Source organism: Ranitomeya imitator, chromosome 2 (genome assembly GCF_032444005.1).
Source record: "Ranitomeya imitator isolate aRanImi1 chromosome 2, aRanImi1.pri, whole genome shotgun sequence".
Classification (NCBI taxonomy): Eukaryota; Metazoa; Chordata; class Amphibia; order Anura; family Dendrobatidae; genus Ranitomeya; species Ranitomeya imitator.
This window is the reverse complement of record NC_091283.1, coordinates 439,577,685-439,595,301: the sequence shown is the minus strand read 5'-3', so window position 1 is coordinate 439,595,301 and position 17,617 is coordinate 439,577,685. Positions and strand designations below refer to the sequence as shown.

The following is a 17,617-nucleotide window of genomic DNA, read 5'->3' as shown; positions in this document are numbered from 1 at the left end:
AGGGGCAGTATTATAGTAGTTATATTCTTGTACACAGGGACAGTATTATAGTAGTTATATTCTTGTACATAGGGGGTAGTATTATAGCATTTATATTCTTGTACATAGAAGCAGTATTATAGTAGTTATATTCTTGTGCACAGGGACAGTATGATAGTAGTTATATTCTTGTACACAGGGGCTGTATTATAGTAGTTATATTCCTGTACATAGAGGCAATATTATAGTAGTTATATTCTTGTACATAGGAGCAGTATTATAGTAGTTATATTCTTGTACATAGGGGCAGTATTATAGTAGTTATATTCTTGTACATAGAGGCAGTATTATAGTAGTTATAGTCTTGTACATAAGGGCAGTATTATAGTAGTTATATTCTTGTACATAGAGGCAGTATTATAGCAGTTATATTCCTGTACATAGAAGGCAGCATTACAGTAGTTATATTATTGTACATAGGGGCAGTATTATAGTAGTTATATTCTTGTACATGGGGGCAGTATATAGTAGTTATATTCTTGTACATAGGGGCAGTATTATAGAAGTTATATTCTTGTACATAGGAACAGTATTATAGTAGTTATATTCTTGTACATAGGGGCAGTAATATAGTAGTTATATTCTTGTACATAGGGGCAGTATTATAGTAGTTATATTCTTGTACATAGGGGCAGTGTTATAGTAGTTATATTCTTGTAAATAAGTGCAGTGTTATAGTAGTTATATTCTTGTACATAGAGGCAATATTATAGTAGTTATATTCTTGTACATAGGAGCAGTATTATAGTAGTTATATTCTTGTACATAGGGGCAGTATTATAGTAGTTATATTCTTGTACATAGAGGCAGTATTATAGTAGTTATAGTCTTGTACATAAGGGCAGTATTATAGTAGTTATATTCTTGTACATAGAGGCAGTATTATAGCAGTTATATTCCTGTACATAGAAGGCAGCATTACAGTAGTTATATTATTGTACATAGGGGCAGTATTATAGTAGTTATATTCTTGTGCACAGGGACAGTATGATAGTAGTTATATTCTTGTACACAGGGGCTGTATTATAGTAGTTATATTCCTGTACATAGAAGGCAGCATTATATTAGTTATATTCTTGTACATAGGGGCAGTATTATAGTAGTTATATTCTTGTACACAGGGACAGTATTATAGTAGTTATATTCTTGTACATAGGGGGCAGTATTATAGTATTTATATTCTTGTACATAGGAGCAGTATTATTGTAGTTATATTCTTGTACACAGGGACAGTATTATAGTAGTTATATTCTTGTACACAGGGACAGTATTATAGTAGTTATATTCTTGTACATAGAAGGCAGCATTATAGTAGTTATATTCTTGTACATAGGGGCAGTATTATAGTAGTTATATTCTTGTACACAGGGACAGTATTATAGTAGTTATATTCTTGTACACAGGGGCAGTATTATAGTAGTTATATTCTTGTACACAGGGACAGTATTATAGTAGTTATATTCTTATACACAGGGACAGTATTATAGTATTTATATTCTTGTACATAGGAGCAGAATTATAGTAGTTATATTCTTATACATAAGGGCAGTATTATAGTAGTTATATTCTTGTACATAGGAGCAGTATTATAGTAGTTATATTCTTGTACATAGGAGCAGTATTATAGTAGTTATATTCTTGTACATAGGGGGCAGTATTATAGTATTTATATTCTTGTACATAGGAGCAGAATTATAGTAGTTATATTCTTATACATAAGGGCAGTATTATACCAGTTATATTATTGTACTTCATCTTTCGTAATATTCTTGTATGTGTGATTCCCTCTCTTACAGTTAAACCTCAGAGTAGTAAACGTAGTAGTGTCTTGGGCCTTTAATATCAGCTTTCATTTTTCTCCTTTATCATAGTAAGTCTCCTTTGGGTTTCTGGTAAGTTTGAGTTTCTGGTCTGAGCTGTTTCCCATTTTCCCTCTCTGGTTTCCGGCTCCTCACAGCTCATTTCAGAGGAGTCTCACAGATGGGGATACTGTCTTGCAGTGTCAGACACGTTGAGGCTGAGCTTCCATTCATGAAGTATTCATCAGCCCGGTGGAAGTCGCTGCTGGGGATCACTCCACTCGAGTCCTTTCTGGTAACGCTATCTATTGCTTTCTTGTAGGAGACTTCAAACTCCCCCTCCAACCAACAGTACAACTTCAATGTCTACAAATTCCGGTACCGGTGGCAGAAGCGTATCTTACAGGTAACTTATCAAACTTTTACTGCTGCAGCTTACACTTGTATTAGAAGATAGCGCTCACCTCTGCCGGGAACGATGAAATATTTAAGTCCTATAAATTATAGAGAAATTCAGGATTTCAAAGAAATTAAATATTGCATGTGAGTAGAGTTTTTTTCTGTTTCCTGATATGCTACAAAAACAACTCGTCGTTCCTCGAAGACGATGACGTCAAATAGGCGCTGTACGTTTAATGTGATTTCATTAATATACAGCAAAATTCTTAGAATTCAGCATGAAAGTACTACCAAGAATGAACGCAGTACTCATTATAGTAAAGCAGAAAGTTCCGCTAAGCCTTGAATACCGTCTACCGTTTTTCTGACACAAAGCTCCAAAACCCCAGCTTAAACTCAGGGGGCAGCTCATCATGTTCATGTTTTGTTTTTTTAAGTCACTTCTTTTTTTATCTTGCAGTATATATTTGCACCATATTCCTCGATATGACGCACGTGGGTTTGTAAATTTTCTGCAGAAACAAACATGCTTCTTTTTTTTATATATCTTTTTTGGAGCAAAAAAAAATCACATGACTCGTTAAAGTTTCAAAATGTGCAAAAACCTGACTTCAATGAGTAGGATACTTAAAAAAAGTTGCACCTTTAAAAATAAAGTCGCATTTGATGAATCTGTGGTGCACCTGAGGGTCCAGTCGCCACAGAGGTACTGCACATCAGCCAGAGGTGTGGTACCCCACTATCGGGTAAGGAAGGAGCACTACCCGGTACCCGGACACTAGCATCCAACACCACACCACTCCAGGCCAGGTGATCTGGTCGGATCCTATTTACGGAGGCCCTCATCTCAGGCTGGACGGCGAACTAGGTAGAGGGTGTGGGTGGTGGAAGTAGATAAGGGTAGGAGACCCAGAGGTAGTGTGACAGTTGGGAGTGAAGTGTTGTCATGGAAACAGCAGTGAGATGGAGTTAGTCAGAGGAGGAGAACAGAGAAGAGAGGAGCTCCAGAGAGAGAAGGGGTCCTAGGGGCCAGGGAAGTGAAGAATCCACCCGTGGTTCCCAAATCCACGCCGACTTTAGTCGGATGGAGGGACCAGGTTGCAGTGGAAACCGGCCCCAGTGGAGAGACAGTAGGACTCAGCTAGCAAACCGGAGGCTGTGGTATCTGTATATACAACAGCCAAATCTACACACAATCGCTAAAAAGGCAGCCACATAGGGTCAAGGGGATCAGGAGGTCGTCGCCAGACAGGTCCTGAGGCTGGTGGCTTGGGACACTGTGTGTAAGGTGCAGGGCAGGAGGGTATGAGCCAGTGCAGAGAGATGTCCTTGAAAGGTACACAAGAAGGGGGTCCCAGAAAAGTGCCCCCAAACTACCTGAGAGCTAGCTGGACCACCAACCTGGAGGACACAGCATCCGGCTGGTGATTGTAACCAAAAGACTGTGAGTAAAGTGTGAAGACTGCATCCTTCTGTGTCCTCAGAATTATTTACTGCGTCACCTGCCCAGTACTACAACCATCATCAAATTTACCCTATAACTGTGTTAGGGACCTTTCTTCCCTTGGGAAGCTGTACCATCTTTGCTGGGTCACCACTAGCCCCAGTGGACCTGGATTGCAGCGTCGGCTATCCCTTGCCAAATACAACGGGTGGCATCACAAATCAATCCCATATTATTTTCCCCCTTGCATTTTCATTGCACGCCCAGGGCCACGGAGTCGGGTCTCGGCCCCGTGACTTCCCCAAAGAACTGTTCAACCCGGTTCCGAGTACCCCACGGCCCGGGTGGGCATCGCAAATCACTTGAAAACAACTGGGAAACAAAAACTCCACCCACAATGTTGAACCTAAAACCAAATAAAATGCAAACAAATATAAAATAGACAAAAAAAATGATGCAAATTTTAAGAAGAAGATTAAAAGCAGGCGAAAAACACCAAAAATAAAATAAGAAAAATATGCAACAGGGATTTGGCTCATGGTATATGATACAATTCTCTCTGATAGATTCTACCACTAGAGGGAGCTGGCTGCCTGGTCTTAATATTGAATTCAATATTACCTGTATACATTAGGCTCCCTCTAGGGGTGGCTGCAGGAAGCCAGAATATCATCATAAACTGTAACTAGTTTTTACAATCTTTGCTTGCTGTCATTCAATAGGAACCTTTATCATTTACCTACTGTTGATAAAATGTTATTGAAACCTAGAAATGAATTGATTTATCTTGGAAAAATATTGAATTGTTCATTGTAGAAAGAACTACAACTGTGGTCTTAGCTATCTGGCCCAAATTAAAACCTCACAGGTCTTGACATTTTGGGGGAGTCCTACCTGTAGATTAGCACTCTTACACTAATTCAGTTTTTCGTCTAATCCCATGAAGTTTGTCTATAAGGTCTGTCCAGAAAATTAAGAGATGATGATAATGATATTTGTAGCTCCACAGCTTTTAGTGTGCGTTATGGATAAATATTGATAAATATCTTGCTTTCTTTTTAGATTGATTTCTATACACAGATGATTTTCAATATAGAGAAGGGAACATTGAAGAAACAATTCCCGTTCGAACAGGTCAAATCATGTCAGGATAACGATGGCCTAAAGTTTGTCATCTCCTTTCACGGCCACCAAGACTATGAGCTGGAGGCAGCATGTGCAGAGGATAAACAGACTGTAAGTACCAAGCTGGTATAAGCAGGGAATCTGGTATATGCACAGCTGGTATAAGTTATACATCTTCTGTATATAGTGATATGGAGCATGCTGGTATAACCTGGATATATTCTGTATATAATTATATATGTACAGCTGGTATAAGTTATACATCTGTATATAGTGATATGGAGCATACTGGTATAACCTGGGTATATTCTGTATATAATTATATATGTACAGCTGGTATAAGTTATACATATGTATATAGTGATATGGAGCATACTGGTATAACCTGGGTATATTCTGTATATAATTATATATGTACAGCTGGTATAAGTTATATATCTTCTGTATATAGTGATGTGGAGCATGCTGGTATAACCTGGGTATATCCTGTACATAATTATATATGTACAGCTGGTATTAGTTATACATGTTCTGTATATAGTGATATGGAGCATACTGGTATAACCTGGGTATATTCTGTATATAATTATATATGTACAGCTGGTATAAGTTATATATCTTCTGTATATAGTGATATGGAGCATGCTGGTATAACCTGGGTATATTCTGTATATAATTATATATGTACAGCTGGTATAAGTTATACATCTTCTGTATATAGTGATATGGAGCATGCTGGTATAACCTGGGTATATTCTGTATATAATTATATATGTACAGTTGGTATAAGCTATACATCTTTTTGTGTATAGTCATATGGATCATGCTGTTATAACCTGGGTATCTCTTGTATATAATTATATATGTACAGTTGGTATAAGTTATACATCTTTTTGTGTATAGTCATATGGAGCATGCTGGTTTAACTGAGTATCTCCTGTATATAGTGTAGGGATTTCACTCACTCAGGTGCGACGGCTGACACTCAGGAGGCACGTTCCTTTAAAAGTTCACAGGGTTTATTACTTCATAAACCACATGGCAAAATAACAGCAAACAAATAGCCTTTAGCTCAGGAAAAGAAAACAAAGTGTCCAGTCCATCAGGCTCAATCCTGGAGCCTTAACACACTCAGGAGGGTTTCACCTCCACACATCTCTGCTGTATTAAGCATTAGCCTGTCTTATATAGAGCTAAACACACCCAGTAACCCATCACATGATTAGCCATGTGGTCTGACATCACCACAGGTCCTGAAACACATATATATATATACATGGTTATGTACAACAAAGAAATACTCCAGGCTACATTACAGCAACAAGGCACTTATGTGGCACATACCTCCCATCGACTACACACCCTTTAGCCATGCTACATACCTCCCCCCTCTGCCTAAAGCCATGGGGCTTGGCACTTTCCCCCACTAAAGAAGGAATTCTTGATAGGCCATCTGCATTACCGTGCAGCTTTCCGGCCCTATGTTCCACATGGAAACTGAAGTCCTGCAGGGCTAAGAACCAACGGGTGACCCTAGCATTTCTACCCTTTGTTTCCCTCATCCATCTAAGTGGGGCATGGTCAGATATTAGTCTGAATTTACGACCCAGCAGATAGTACCGTAACGTGTCCACCGCCCCCTTTATGGCCAAACACTCTTTTTCTACGACTGAGTAGTTCCTGTCAGATGAGGACAGCTTTCTACACAGATAGAGAACAGGATGCTCCTCCCCATGTAGCTCTTGGGAAAGGACTGCTCCTACCCCAACATCTGAGGCATCTGTCTGAAGAATAAAGTATTTCTTGAAGTCTGGGGCCATCAGAACGGGCTGCTTACATAGAGCCCCTTTCAACTCTTGGAAGGCTGACTCTGTCTTTTCGGACCATTTAACCATCACCGATTTTGTCCCCTTTAGCAGATCAGTCAGAGGCGCAGCCACTGTGGCGAAGTTCGGGATGAACCTCTTGTAATATCCCACGATACCCAGAAAGGCTTTAACTTGCTTTTTGGAGAGTGGTTTCGGCCATGTTTGGATTGCCTCCACTTTCTTGATTTGGGGCTTTATTTCTCCACGACCCACTATATAGCCTAGGTATTTAGCTTCTTCCTTACCCAAGGCACACTTCTTCGGGTTTATTGTAAACCCCGCCTCTCTTAGAGCATCAAACACCGCTTGGACTTTCTCCAGATGACTCTCCCAGTCCGGGATAAAGATGACGATATCATCTAAGTACGCAGCAGCGTAGGCCTTATGGGGTGCAAGGACTCTATCCATAGCCCTCTGGAAGGTCGCCGGAGCTCCCTGTAGGCCAAATGGCATCCGGACATACTGGAAGCATCCATCAGGTGTCGAAAAGGCCGTCTTCTCCTTGGCTTCCTGTGCCATGGGGATCTGCCAATACCCCTTTGTCAAATCCAAGGTGGATATATATCTGGCGTGCCCAAGCCTTTCAATGAGCTCATCAACGCGGGGCATGGGATAAGCGTCAAACTTGGAGACCTCATTCAACTTCCGATAGTCGTTGCAAAACATCCACTCTCCGTCAGGTTTTGGGACCAGGACAATTGGGCTCGACCAACCGCTCTTGGATTCCTCAATGACTCCAAGCTTCAACATACGCTCCACTTCCTTGGAGATAACTTCTCGACGAGCCTCAGGAATATGATAGGGCTTAACGTTCACCCGCACATGTGGCTCTGTTAGGACCTCGTGCTCTATGACCTTCGTGTGTCCCAGCAACTCTGAAAACAGGTCCCTGTTTTTCTGGAGTAACTCCCGGCACTGCTGTTTCTGGGTCTTCGATAGCGTCTCCGCTATAGTAACCGCTCCAACCTCACCTTCTGGGTTGCTTAACAACGATGGAGTTACTGTCGGCTCTCTATCTTGCCACGGCTTGATGAGGTTGACATGGTATACTTGGAATGGTCTCCGTCTTCCTGGTTGGTGAATTTTATAATTTACTTCACCAAGTTTCTCGACAACCTCATATGGCCCTTGCCATTTAGCCAAGAACTTGCTTTCCACCGTCGGAACTAACACAAGAACTCGGTCTCCCGGGTTGAACTGCCTCACTCTTGCAGACCGGTTGTAGATTCCGGCCTGAGCTTCTTGTGCCTGGAGGAGGCATCTTTTACGATAGGCATCACCGTTGCAATCCTCTGCTGCATCAGGGCCACATGCTCAATGACGCTTCTGTGAGGCGTGACTTCGGCTTCCCAGGTTTCCTTAGCTATATCCAGGAGTCCTCGCGGATGTCGGCCATATAGAAGCTCAAACGGTGAGAACCCTGTGGAGGCCTGTGGAACTTCACGAATGGAAAACATCAGATAGGGTAAGAGACAATCCCAGTCTCTACCATCTTTCTCTATAGCTTTTCTCAGCATGCTCTTCAGTGTCTTGTTAAATCTGTCAACAAGGCCATCTGACTGGGGATTGTACACCGAGGTCCTCAACTGGGAGATTTTCAGGGCTTTGCATAACTCCCTCATCACCTTGCTCATGAAAGGTGTCCCCTGGTCAGTCAGGATCTCCTTTGGCAGACCTGTCCGGGAAAAGACATGGACCAACTCGCGGGCTATACTCTTCGAGGAAGAATTTCTCAAGGGAATTGCCTCAGGATAGCGTGTGGCATAGTCCAGGATGACTAATATATACTGATGGCCCAGGGCTGATTTAACTAAGGGACCAACCAAGTCCATGGCAATTCTCTCGAACGGCACCTCAATAATGGGCAGTGGCACAAGGGGGTTCCGGAAATGAGGAGTGGGAGCAGTTAGCTGACATGTAGGGCAGGACCTGCAATAGTTCACTATTTCCCAGTGACACCCAGGCCAATAGAACCTCTGCACAACCCGTTCCTGCGTTTCTTCCACCCCTAGGTGTCCACCCAAGATGTGTGAATGGGCCATGTCCAACACCTTCCGTCTATATGGACCCGGCACTACCAACTGCTCTACCAACTCCTCCCTTATTTTCGTGACCCGGTACAACAACTCCCCACTAGTGTTGAGCGATACCTTCCGATATCGGAAAGTATCGGTATCGGTTTGGATCGGCCGATATTCAAAAAATATCGGATATCGCCGATACCGATACCCGATCCCAATGCAAGTCAATGGGACCAAAATATCGGAATTAAAATAAACCCTTTCTTTCCTTGTAGGTTCATTCTACATGAAGGAAAACAACTAAGAATAATGTAGGATGTATGGGGGAGGTGGCGGAGACATTAAAGGCAATGAGGATTAGTCCAATCAAATAGAATAGCATGATTTTTTTTTTTTTTAAAGACGTTCGGATTGAAAAAGATATTGACTATGTAAATTTTTTTTTATTTTGTCAGATATTGATGTTTCACTATTCCACGACCTTCCCCTTCTTTTTTTTCCTTTTCCCACACTTTCATCTTCATCATCATCAGCATCTTTGACATCAACTTCTTCACCTTATTCATCTTCTTCTTCATCTTCTACCTATTTTTTTTTTTTTATTACATTCTTCATATTCATTTTCTTCAACTATTATTATTCTTCCTATTCTACATATTCTTTTTATTCCACTGTTATTATTCTTCCTATTCTACTTCTTCATCATATTCTCATTTGTGACAGGCATTCCCGTAGTTGTTATCTATAAAAGTTGGAAGATTACACCTTCCGTTCTGCCAGTCACAAAAGTTACATTTGTCCGCGTTCAGTTTGGCCTGCAGCATCAGGCTTTATCCAGGGGCACCACGAGGAGGAACGGACTCACCCCCATACACTGCTTAGTCTTCTTCTGCATATAATTTAGATAATATCTTTTGCTCTGATATTAAGTCTTATGCTTAATGTTCTTCTGCTCTTTGTTCTGCAGCCTCTTGTTCTTCTGCTTCTCGGTCTTCCATGTTGTCGTCTCCAGGGTCGTCGTCTCCAGTGTCGTCATCTCCGCCGTCGTCGTCTCAGCCGTCGTCGTCTCCACCGTCGTCGTCGTCGTCATCGGGGTGGTCTTCCGGGTCGTCGTCATCGGGGTGGTCTTCCGGGTCGTCGACGTTAGGGTCTTCAACTTGGAAATGTAGCAGAAGGTACAAGAAGGCTGAGAAAATGCCAAGAACCAGCTGATGGAACTGGAACTCGGATGGCTACCCGAAGGTTCAAGAGCCTATGGAACTACCGAGGACCAGCTGACGTTACTGGAACCCGGTTACTAAGCAGGAGGTACCCGTGCTAAAAAGCACTACCAAGGACCGCCTGACGTTGGCGGAACTCGGATACCCAGAAGGAGGCACCTAAGCCAAAGGCTCTGCCCGGAACCAGCTGACGTTACTGGAACCAGGATGGGGAGCAGAAGGTACAAGAGCAAAAGACACTGCCGAGAACCAGCTGACGGTACTGGAACCCGGATGGGTAGCCGAAGGTCCAAGAGCCAATGGAACTACCAAGGACCAGCTGACGTTACTGGAACCCGGTTACTAAGCAGGAGGTACCCGTGCCTGAAAGCACTACCAAGGACCACCTGACGTTGGTGGAACTTGGATACCCAGAAGGAGGCACCTAAGCCAAAGGCTCTGCCCGGAACCAGTTGACGGTACTGGAACCAGGATGGGGAGCAGAAGGTACAAGAGCAAAAGACACTGCCGAGAACCAGCTGACGGTGCTGGAACCAGGTGGTGGACCCGAAGGCCCACAGGAGAGGAGAGAACAGCTAGGCCGCGAGGCAGCCGCAGTTACCGAACCCCAACAGTCCTACAGGGGGAGCTGGGCCTACTGGCACTACAGAACCAGCCTTGACTACCAGTTCACGCAGCCCACATAGGAAGCTCATAAACTGGAGGCACCCTGGAGTTGGCTAACTCGACCGCACCACGACGGGGCAAGCATAGGCGTCTCAGTGAAGTTGACACAACCCGGAAACAGCTGACGGTGCTGAAACCAGGCTTGGCACGAGGGAGTACCTGTGACAAGAACACTGCCGAGAACCAGCTGGCGGTGCTGGAACCCGGATGCGTTGCCCCAGTGTGCAAGAGCCAATGGCACGACCGAGGACCAGCTGACGGTGCTGGAACCCGGTTACTAAGCTGTAGGTGCCCGCGCTTAAAAGCACTACCAAGGACCGCCTGGCGTTGGCGGAACTCGGATACCCAGGAGGAGGCACCTAAGCCAAAGGCTCGGCCCGGAACCAGCTGACGGTGCTGGAACCAGGTGGTGGACCCCAAGGCCCACAGGAGAGGAGAGAACAGCTAGGCCGCGAGGCAGCCGCAGTTACCGAACCCCAACAGTCCAACAGGGGGAGCTGGGCCTACTGGCACTACAGAACCAGCCTTGACTACCAGTTCACGCAGCCCACATAGGAAGCTCCTAAACTGGAGGCACCCTGGAGTTGGCTAACCCGACCGCACCACGACGAGGCAAGCATAGGTGTCTCAGTGAGCTTGACACAACCCGGAAACAGCTGACGGTGCTGAAACCAGGCTTGGCACGAGGGAGTACCTGTGACAAGAACACTGCCGAGAACCAGCTGGCGGTGCTGGAACCCGGATGCGTTGCCCCAGTGTGCAAGAGCCAATGGCACGACCGAGGACTAGCTGACGGTGCTGGAACCCGGTTACTAAGCTGTAGGTGCCCGCGCTTAAAAGCACTACCAAGGACCGCCTGGCGTTGGCGGAACTCGGATACCCAGGAGGAGGCACCTAAGCCAAAGGCTCGGCCCGGAACCAGCTGACGGTGCTGGAACCAGGTGGTGGACCCCAAGGCCCACAGGAGAGGAGAGAACAGCTAGGCCGCGAGGCAGCCGCAGTTACCGAACCCCAACTGTCCTACAGGGGGAGCTGGGCCTACTGGCACTACAGAACCAGCCTTGACTACCAGTTCACGCAGCCCACATAGGAAGCTCCTAAACTGGAGGCACCCTGGAGTTGGCTAACCCGACCGCACCACGACGAGGCAAGCATAGGTGTCTCAGTGAGCTTGACACAACCCGGAAACAGCTGACGGTGCTGAAACCAGGTTTGGCACGAGGGAGTACCTGTGACAAAAACACTGCCGAGAACCAGCTGGCGGTGCTGGAACCCGGATGCGTTGCCCCAGTGTGCAAGAGCCAATGGCACGACCGAGGACCAGCTGACGGTGCTGGAACCCGGTTACTAAGCTGTAGGTGCCTGCGCTTAAAAGCACTACCAAGGACCGCCTGGCGTTGGCGGAACTCGGATACCCAGGAGGAGGCACCTAAGCCAAAGGCTCGGCCCAGAACCAGCTGACGGTGCTGGAACCAGGTGGTGGACCCCAAGGCCCACAGGAGAGGAGAGAACAGCTAGGCCGCGAGGCAGCCGCAGTTACCGAACCCCAACAGTCCTACAGGGGGAGCTGGGCCTACTGGCACTACAGAACCAGCCTTGACTACCAGTTCACGCAGCCCACATAGGAAGCTCCTAAACTGGAGGCACCCTGGAGTTGGCTAACCCGACCGCACCACGACGAGGCAAGCATAGGTGTCTCAGTGAGCTTGACACAACCCGGAAACAGCTGACGGTGCTGAAACCAGGCTTGGCACGAGGGAGTACCTGTGACAAGAACACTGCCGAGAACCAGCTGGCGGTGCTGGAACCCGGATGCGTTGCCCCAGTGTGCAAGAGCCAATGGCACGACCGAGGACCAGCTGACGGTGCTGGAACCCGGTTACTAAGCTGTAGGTGCCCGCGCTTAAAAGCACTACCAAGGACCGCCTGGCGTTGGCGGAACTCGGATACCCAGGAGGAGGCACCTAAGCCAAAGGCTCGGCCCGGAACCAGCTGACGGTGCTGGAACCAGGTGGTGGACCCCAAGGCCCACAGGAGAGGAGAGAACAGCTAGGCCGCGAGGCAGCCGCAGTTACCGAACCCCAACAGTCCTACAGGGGGAGCTGGGCCTACTGGCACTACAGAACCAGCCTTGACTACCAGTTCACGCAGCCCACATAGGAAGCTCCTAAACTGGAGGCACCCTGGAGTTGGCTAACTCGACCGCACCACGACGAGGCAAGCATAGGCGTCTCAGTGAAGTTGACACAACCCGGAAACAGCTGACGGTGCTGAAACCAGGCTTGGCACGAGGGAGTACCTGTGACAAGAACACTGCCGAGAACCAGCTGGCGGTGCTGGAACCCAGATGCGTTGCCTTGCCTATTAAAGATTGTGTTCCTAGAGCCCCAACTAGCGGTGTTGGAGCAAAGGGTAAGCAGGGGGAGATGAGTGTAGGCCGAAGCCTGCACTGGAGGCAGCTTTGTGTCTGCGTTGCGTTTGCAGGACACTTTGCCGGCTACACACTGGGGGAACAGCTGGCGTTGCTGAACCCCACTAACACAATGGCGTGTGTTTTTCTCTGTGCAGCTAGCACTTGCGGGCAAAAACTAGCGATGTTAGAGCCCGTGTTGAAGCAGGAGGAGGAGGAGAGGAGCAGAGTGTAGGCCGAAGCCTAGTTGAACCAATTTCAAAGGAAACCTTTAACCCCCCCCTCAGGTGTTACAAAGTACAAGAGACACACCTTGTGCAGTATTAATGCTGCACAAGTGAAAGGTTGCTCTATTAATTTGTCTACTTGCACACGCTGAATGAAAGACATACACAATTTACCCCATTCTACAGTCAAACTGTAGTGGATGCGTGACTTGGTTTTTTGATGAGACGCAGCACAGGTGTCCAAAATAACGCCTTGGTGCTTGGCGCAGCTTCCTGAGCGTTGTTATTTGCTGTACAGGAGTCTGCGCTGTTGTGTTATCCCTTGGCAATGCCCTGTTAGCGCTGCCCATCTTATGACATCATTTCATGTTGGCCGGTGCAGTTAACGATGGCCATAAATCCCAGACCCACAGTGTCTTTTCATAAAGCCACACTGCGGTGCTGGGATTCGTGGCCTTGAGCAGTAAATATTTTGGCCGCTCACACACGTCCTTACACCTGCTTCAGACTGGGCGGCCTCTGCTGATCCCTTCTCGCATGCCGCGGCCATGAGGCTGCACAGTCTGAAGAAGGCGGAAGGAGATGAGTTAAGACAGGCGAAGATCTGCACTGCTCGTGCCCATCAATCACACCCTCGCAGTCAAAATAATTAAGACAACGAGGAGCATTTTATTCAGGCAGGGCGGACGAACAGGCGCAAGTAGCCAACCAATGATGTCAGAAGACGGGAAGCGCTACCAAGGGGGGTGCTGTGTATCATTAGAAAGGAAAGTCACACCTCAGGGACAGTGGAATGGTCTCAAAGAGACACATTTTGTACGTGTTGAGTTCCACGTGGGCAAGGAGAAAAAGTCAGCCACCTTGTACAAATGCAGCAGTACTGCTGTACTAGGTGGCTGTTATACATAGAAACACCTGGGGGGGTGGGGCCAGGTTCCCTTTTAATTTCAGTTCCTGTGCCTGCATGGCGTTTGCAGGTCACGTTGCCGGCTACACAGCAGGGGAACAGCTGGCGTTGCTGAACCCCACTAACACATTGGCTGGTGTTTTTCTCTGTGCAGCTAGCACTTCCGGGCAAAAACTAGCGTTGTTAGAGCCCAGGGTCAGCAGGAGGAGGAGAGGAGCAGAGTGTAGGCCGAAGCCTGCACTGGTGGCAGCTTTTGTTCTGTTGTGCCAGCGTGGCTTGTGCTGGACACGTTGCCGACTACACAGCAGGGGAACAGCTGGCGGTGCTGAACCCCACTGACACATCACCTAGTGTTTTTTCTGTGTAGACAACACTTCCAGGTGGCAACTGACAGTGTTGAAACCCAGGGAATCAAAGAGGAGCAGAGTGTAGGCCGAAGCCTGCAGTGGAGCAAGTTGAAAGGGAACTTTTAACCCCCCCCCCCAGGCATTTGTTGCTGAAAGAGCCATCTTGTACAGCAGTAATACTGCACATGGAAAATGGTTGTTCCGAAAATTATGCTCCTTGCAAACACTGAAGTACACACTCATATAATGTGTCCCCTCACACCGTCAAACCATCCCGGAAGTGGGACTTTCCTTTGTAATGTGACACAGCACAGCCGTCATTCCAACCCCCTTGGTGCCGGGCGCCACCTCCTCAACGTTGTTTGGTTCTGTCACGGAGCCCGCGCTGTAATGTTATCCCTTGGCCATGCACAGTTAGCGGTGCCCGTCTTCTGACATCATGTAGGTGTCAGGCTGGCAGTGCCTGTGCGTCCAAGCTGCCCGAGATCCAACCTTGCAGTGTCATCTAATGTAGTCCCACTGCGGGCCAGGGATCCATGGGCATGCGCAGTGCATATCATCGCCTCTCACTCACCTCCTTCCTGCTTCTTCAGACTGTGCGGCGTCACGGCCGTGGCATGCTATTAGGGATCAGCTGACGCCGCCTAGTCTGAAGAAGCGTGAAGAAGGGGAGTGAGAGGCTAGTATATGCACTGCGCATGGCCATGGATACCAGGCCCACTGTGGGATCACATTAGACGACACTGCGAGGTGTGATTTCGGGCAGCGTGGACGCACAGGCGCAGCCAGGACGACAACAAATGATGTCAGAGGACGGGCAGCGCAAACTGTGCATGGCCAAGGGATAACATAACAGCGCAGGGTCCATGACGGAATCAAACAACGCTAAGGAGGCAGCGCACGGTGCCAAGGGGGTAGCAATGACGGCTGTGCTGCGTCACATTACAAAGGAAAGTCCCACCTCCGGGACGGTTGGACGGTGTGAGGGGACACATTACATGAGTGTGTAGTTCAGCGTTTGCAAGGAGCAAAATTTCAAGAGCGACCTTTCCCTTGTGCAGTATTAGTGCTGCACATGGTGGCTCTTTCAGTAACAAACGCCTAGGGGGGGGGGGGGACAGGTCCCCTTACATTTTAGTTGTGCCAGCGTGGCGGTCGCATGACACGTTGCCGGATACACAGCTGGGGATCAGCTGACGTTACTGAACCCCAATAACAGAGGAGCGACTGTTGACTGTGCACACAGCACTTCCAGGCACCAACTGGCGGTGTTAGAGCCCAGGGACAGCAGGAGGAGCAGATTGGAGGTATTGCCGCACACACAACTGGGGATCAGCTGACGTTACTGAACCCCAATAACAGAGGAGCGACTGTTGACTGTGCACACAGCACTTCCAGGCACCAACTGGCGGTGTTAGAGCCCAGGGACAGCAGGAGGAGCAGATTGGAGGTATTGCCGCACACACAGCTGGGGATCAGCTGACGTTACTGAACCCCAATAACAGAGGAGCGACTGTTGACTGTGCACACAGCACTTCCAGGCACCAACTGGCGGTGTTAGAGCCCAGGGACAGCAGGAGGAGCAGAGGAACAGAGTGTAGGCCGAAGCCTGATTGGAGCAAGTTGAAAGGAAACCTTTAACCCCCCCCCCCCAAGACGTTTGTAGCTGAAAGAGCCATGTTGTGCAGCACTAAGGATGCAAAAGGAAAAGGTTGCTCTTTTAATTATGCTCCTTGCAAACACCGAAGTAAACACTAAAAATGTGTCCCTTTATACCGGTAAACCGTTCCGGAGGTGCGAATTTCCTTCGTAATGGGACACAGCACAGCTGTCATTCCTATCCCCTTGATGCCGTGCGCTGCCTCCTCAGCGTTGTTTTAAGCTGTCACGGAGCCTGCGCTGTTCTGTTAGCCCTTGGCCATGCCCAATTAGCGCTGCCTGTCTTCTGACATAATTTGGTGTCAGGCTGTCAGTGCCTGTGCGTCCACGCTGCTCCAGATCCCACCTCGCAGTCTCATCTAACGTAATCCCACTGCGGGCCTTGGAACCATGGGCATGCACAGTGCATAACCTCGACTCTCACTCCCCTCCTTCCCTCTTCTTCAGACTGTGCGGTGTCACGGCCGTGGCATGCTAGGGATCAGCTGACGGCGCACAGTCTAAAGAAGGCGGAGGGAAATGAGCGAGAGCCCGAGGGGAAGATATGCACTGCGCATGCCCATGGATCCCAGGCCCGCAGTGTGACTCAATCAGAAGACACTGCGAGGCGGGATCTCGGGCACCGCGGCCGCACAGGCGCAGCCAGCCTGACACCAAATTATGTCAGAAGACAGGCAGCGCAAATAGGGCATGCCCAAGGGATAACAGAACAGCGCAGGCTCCGTGACAGCTTAAAACAACGCTGAGGAGGCAGCGCATGGCACCAAGGGGGTAGGAATGACGGCTGTGCTGCGTCACATTACGAAGGAAAGTCCCAGCTCCGGGACGGTATAACGGTATCAGTGAACACATTTTATAAGTGTTAAGTTCTGCGTGTGCAAAGAGCTAAAAAAAAAAAGCTACCTTTTCCTTGTGCAGCATTACTGCTGCACAAGATGGCTCTTTCAGTAACAAACGACGGGGGGGGGGGGACAGGTTCCCTTACATTTAGGTTGTTGTGCCAGCGTGGCGGTCGCAGGACACATTGCCGGCTACACAGCTGGGGATCAGCTGACGTTACTGAAACCCAATAACACTGGGTCGTATGTTTTTACTGTGCAGCCTGCACTTCTGAGCCGCAACTGGCGGTGTTGGAGCCCAGGAATAGCAGTTCAGGTGGTAGAAAGATGAACACAGCAGGAGACCTGGATGACACCCAATTACTTAATCAGGCAGAGGAGTGGCAAATTCCTGCGAGATCCAGGCCTGGTTCATTTTCAGGAAAGTAAGCCGGTCAACGTTATCGGAGGATAGTCGCATGCGACGGTCTGTTAGTACACCACCTGCGGCACTAAAGACACGTTCCGATAAGACACTAGCCGCAGGGCAAGCCAGCACCTCCAATGCATACTGGCTTAGCTCTGGCCATGTATCCAGCTTAGAGACCCAAAACTTGAACGGGGAAGAGCCGTCTGGGAGTACAGTAAGAGGGCAAGCCATGTAGTCT

At 47.8% G+C, this 17,617-nt stretch overlaps 1 protein-coding gene across 2 annotated transcripts in view; it reads left to right on the top strand.

Annotated features, from left to right (window-relative positions):
• The window catches only part of LOC138664323 (formin-H-like), a 268,459-nt gene that overhangs the window by 66,052 nt on the left and 184,790 nt on the right, over positions 1 to 17,617 (top strand). For both annotated transcript variants that reach the window (XM_069750931.1, XM_069750930.1), the window contains exons 3-4: positions 2,161 to 2,244; positions 4,744 to 4,917. In XM_069750931.1, the coding sequence (XP_069607032.1) occupies positions 2,161 to 2,244; positions 4,744 to 4,917 (258 nt within the window). The remainder of the gene's footprint in view (positions 1 to 2,160; positions 2,245 to 4,743; positions 4,918 to 17,617) is intronic.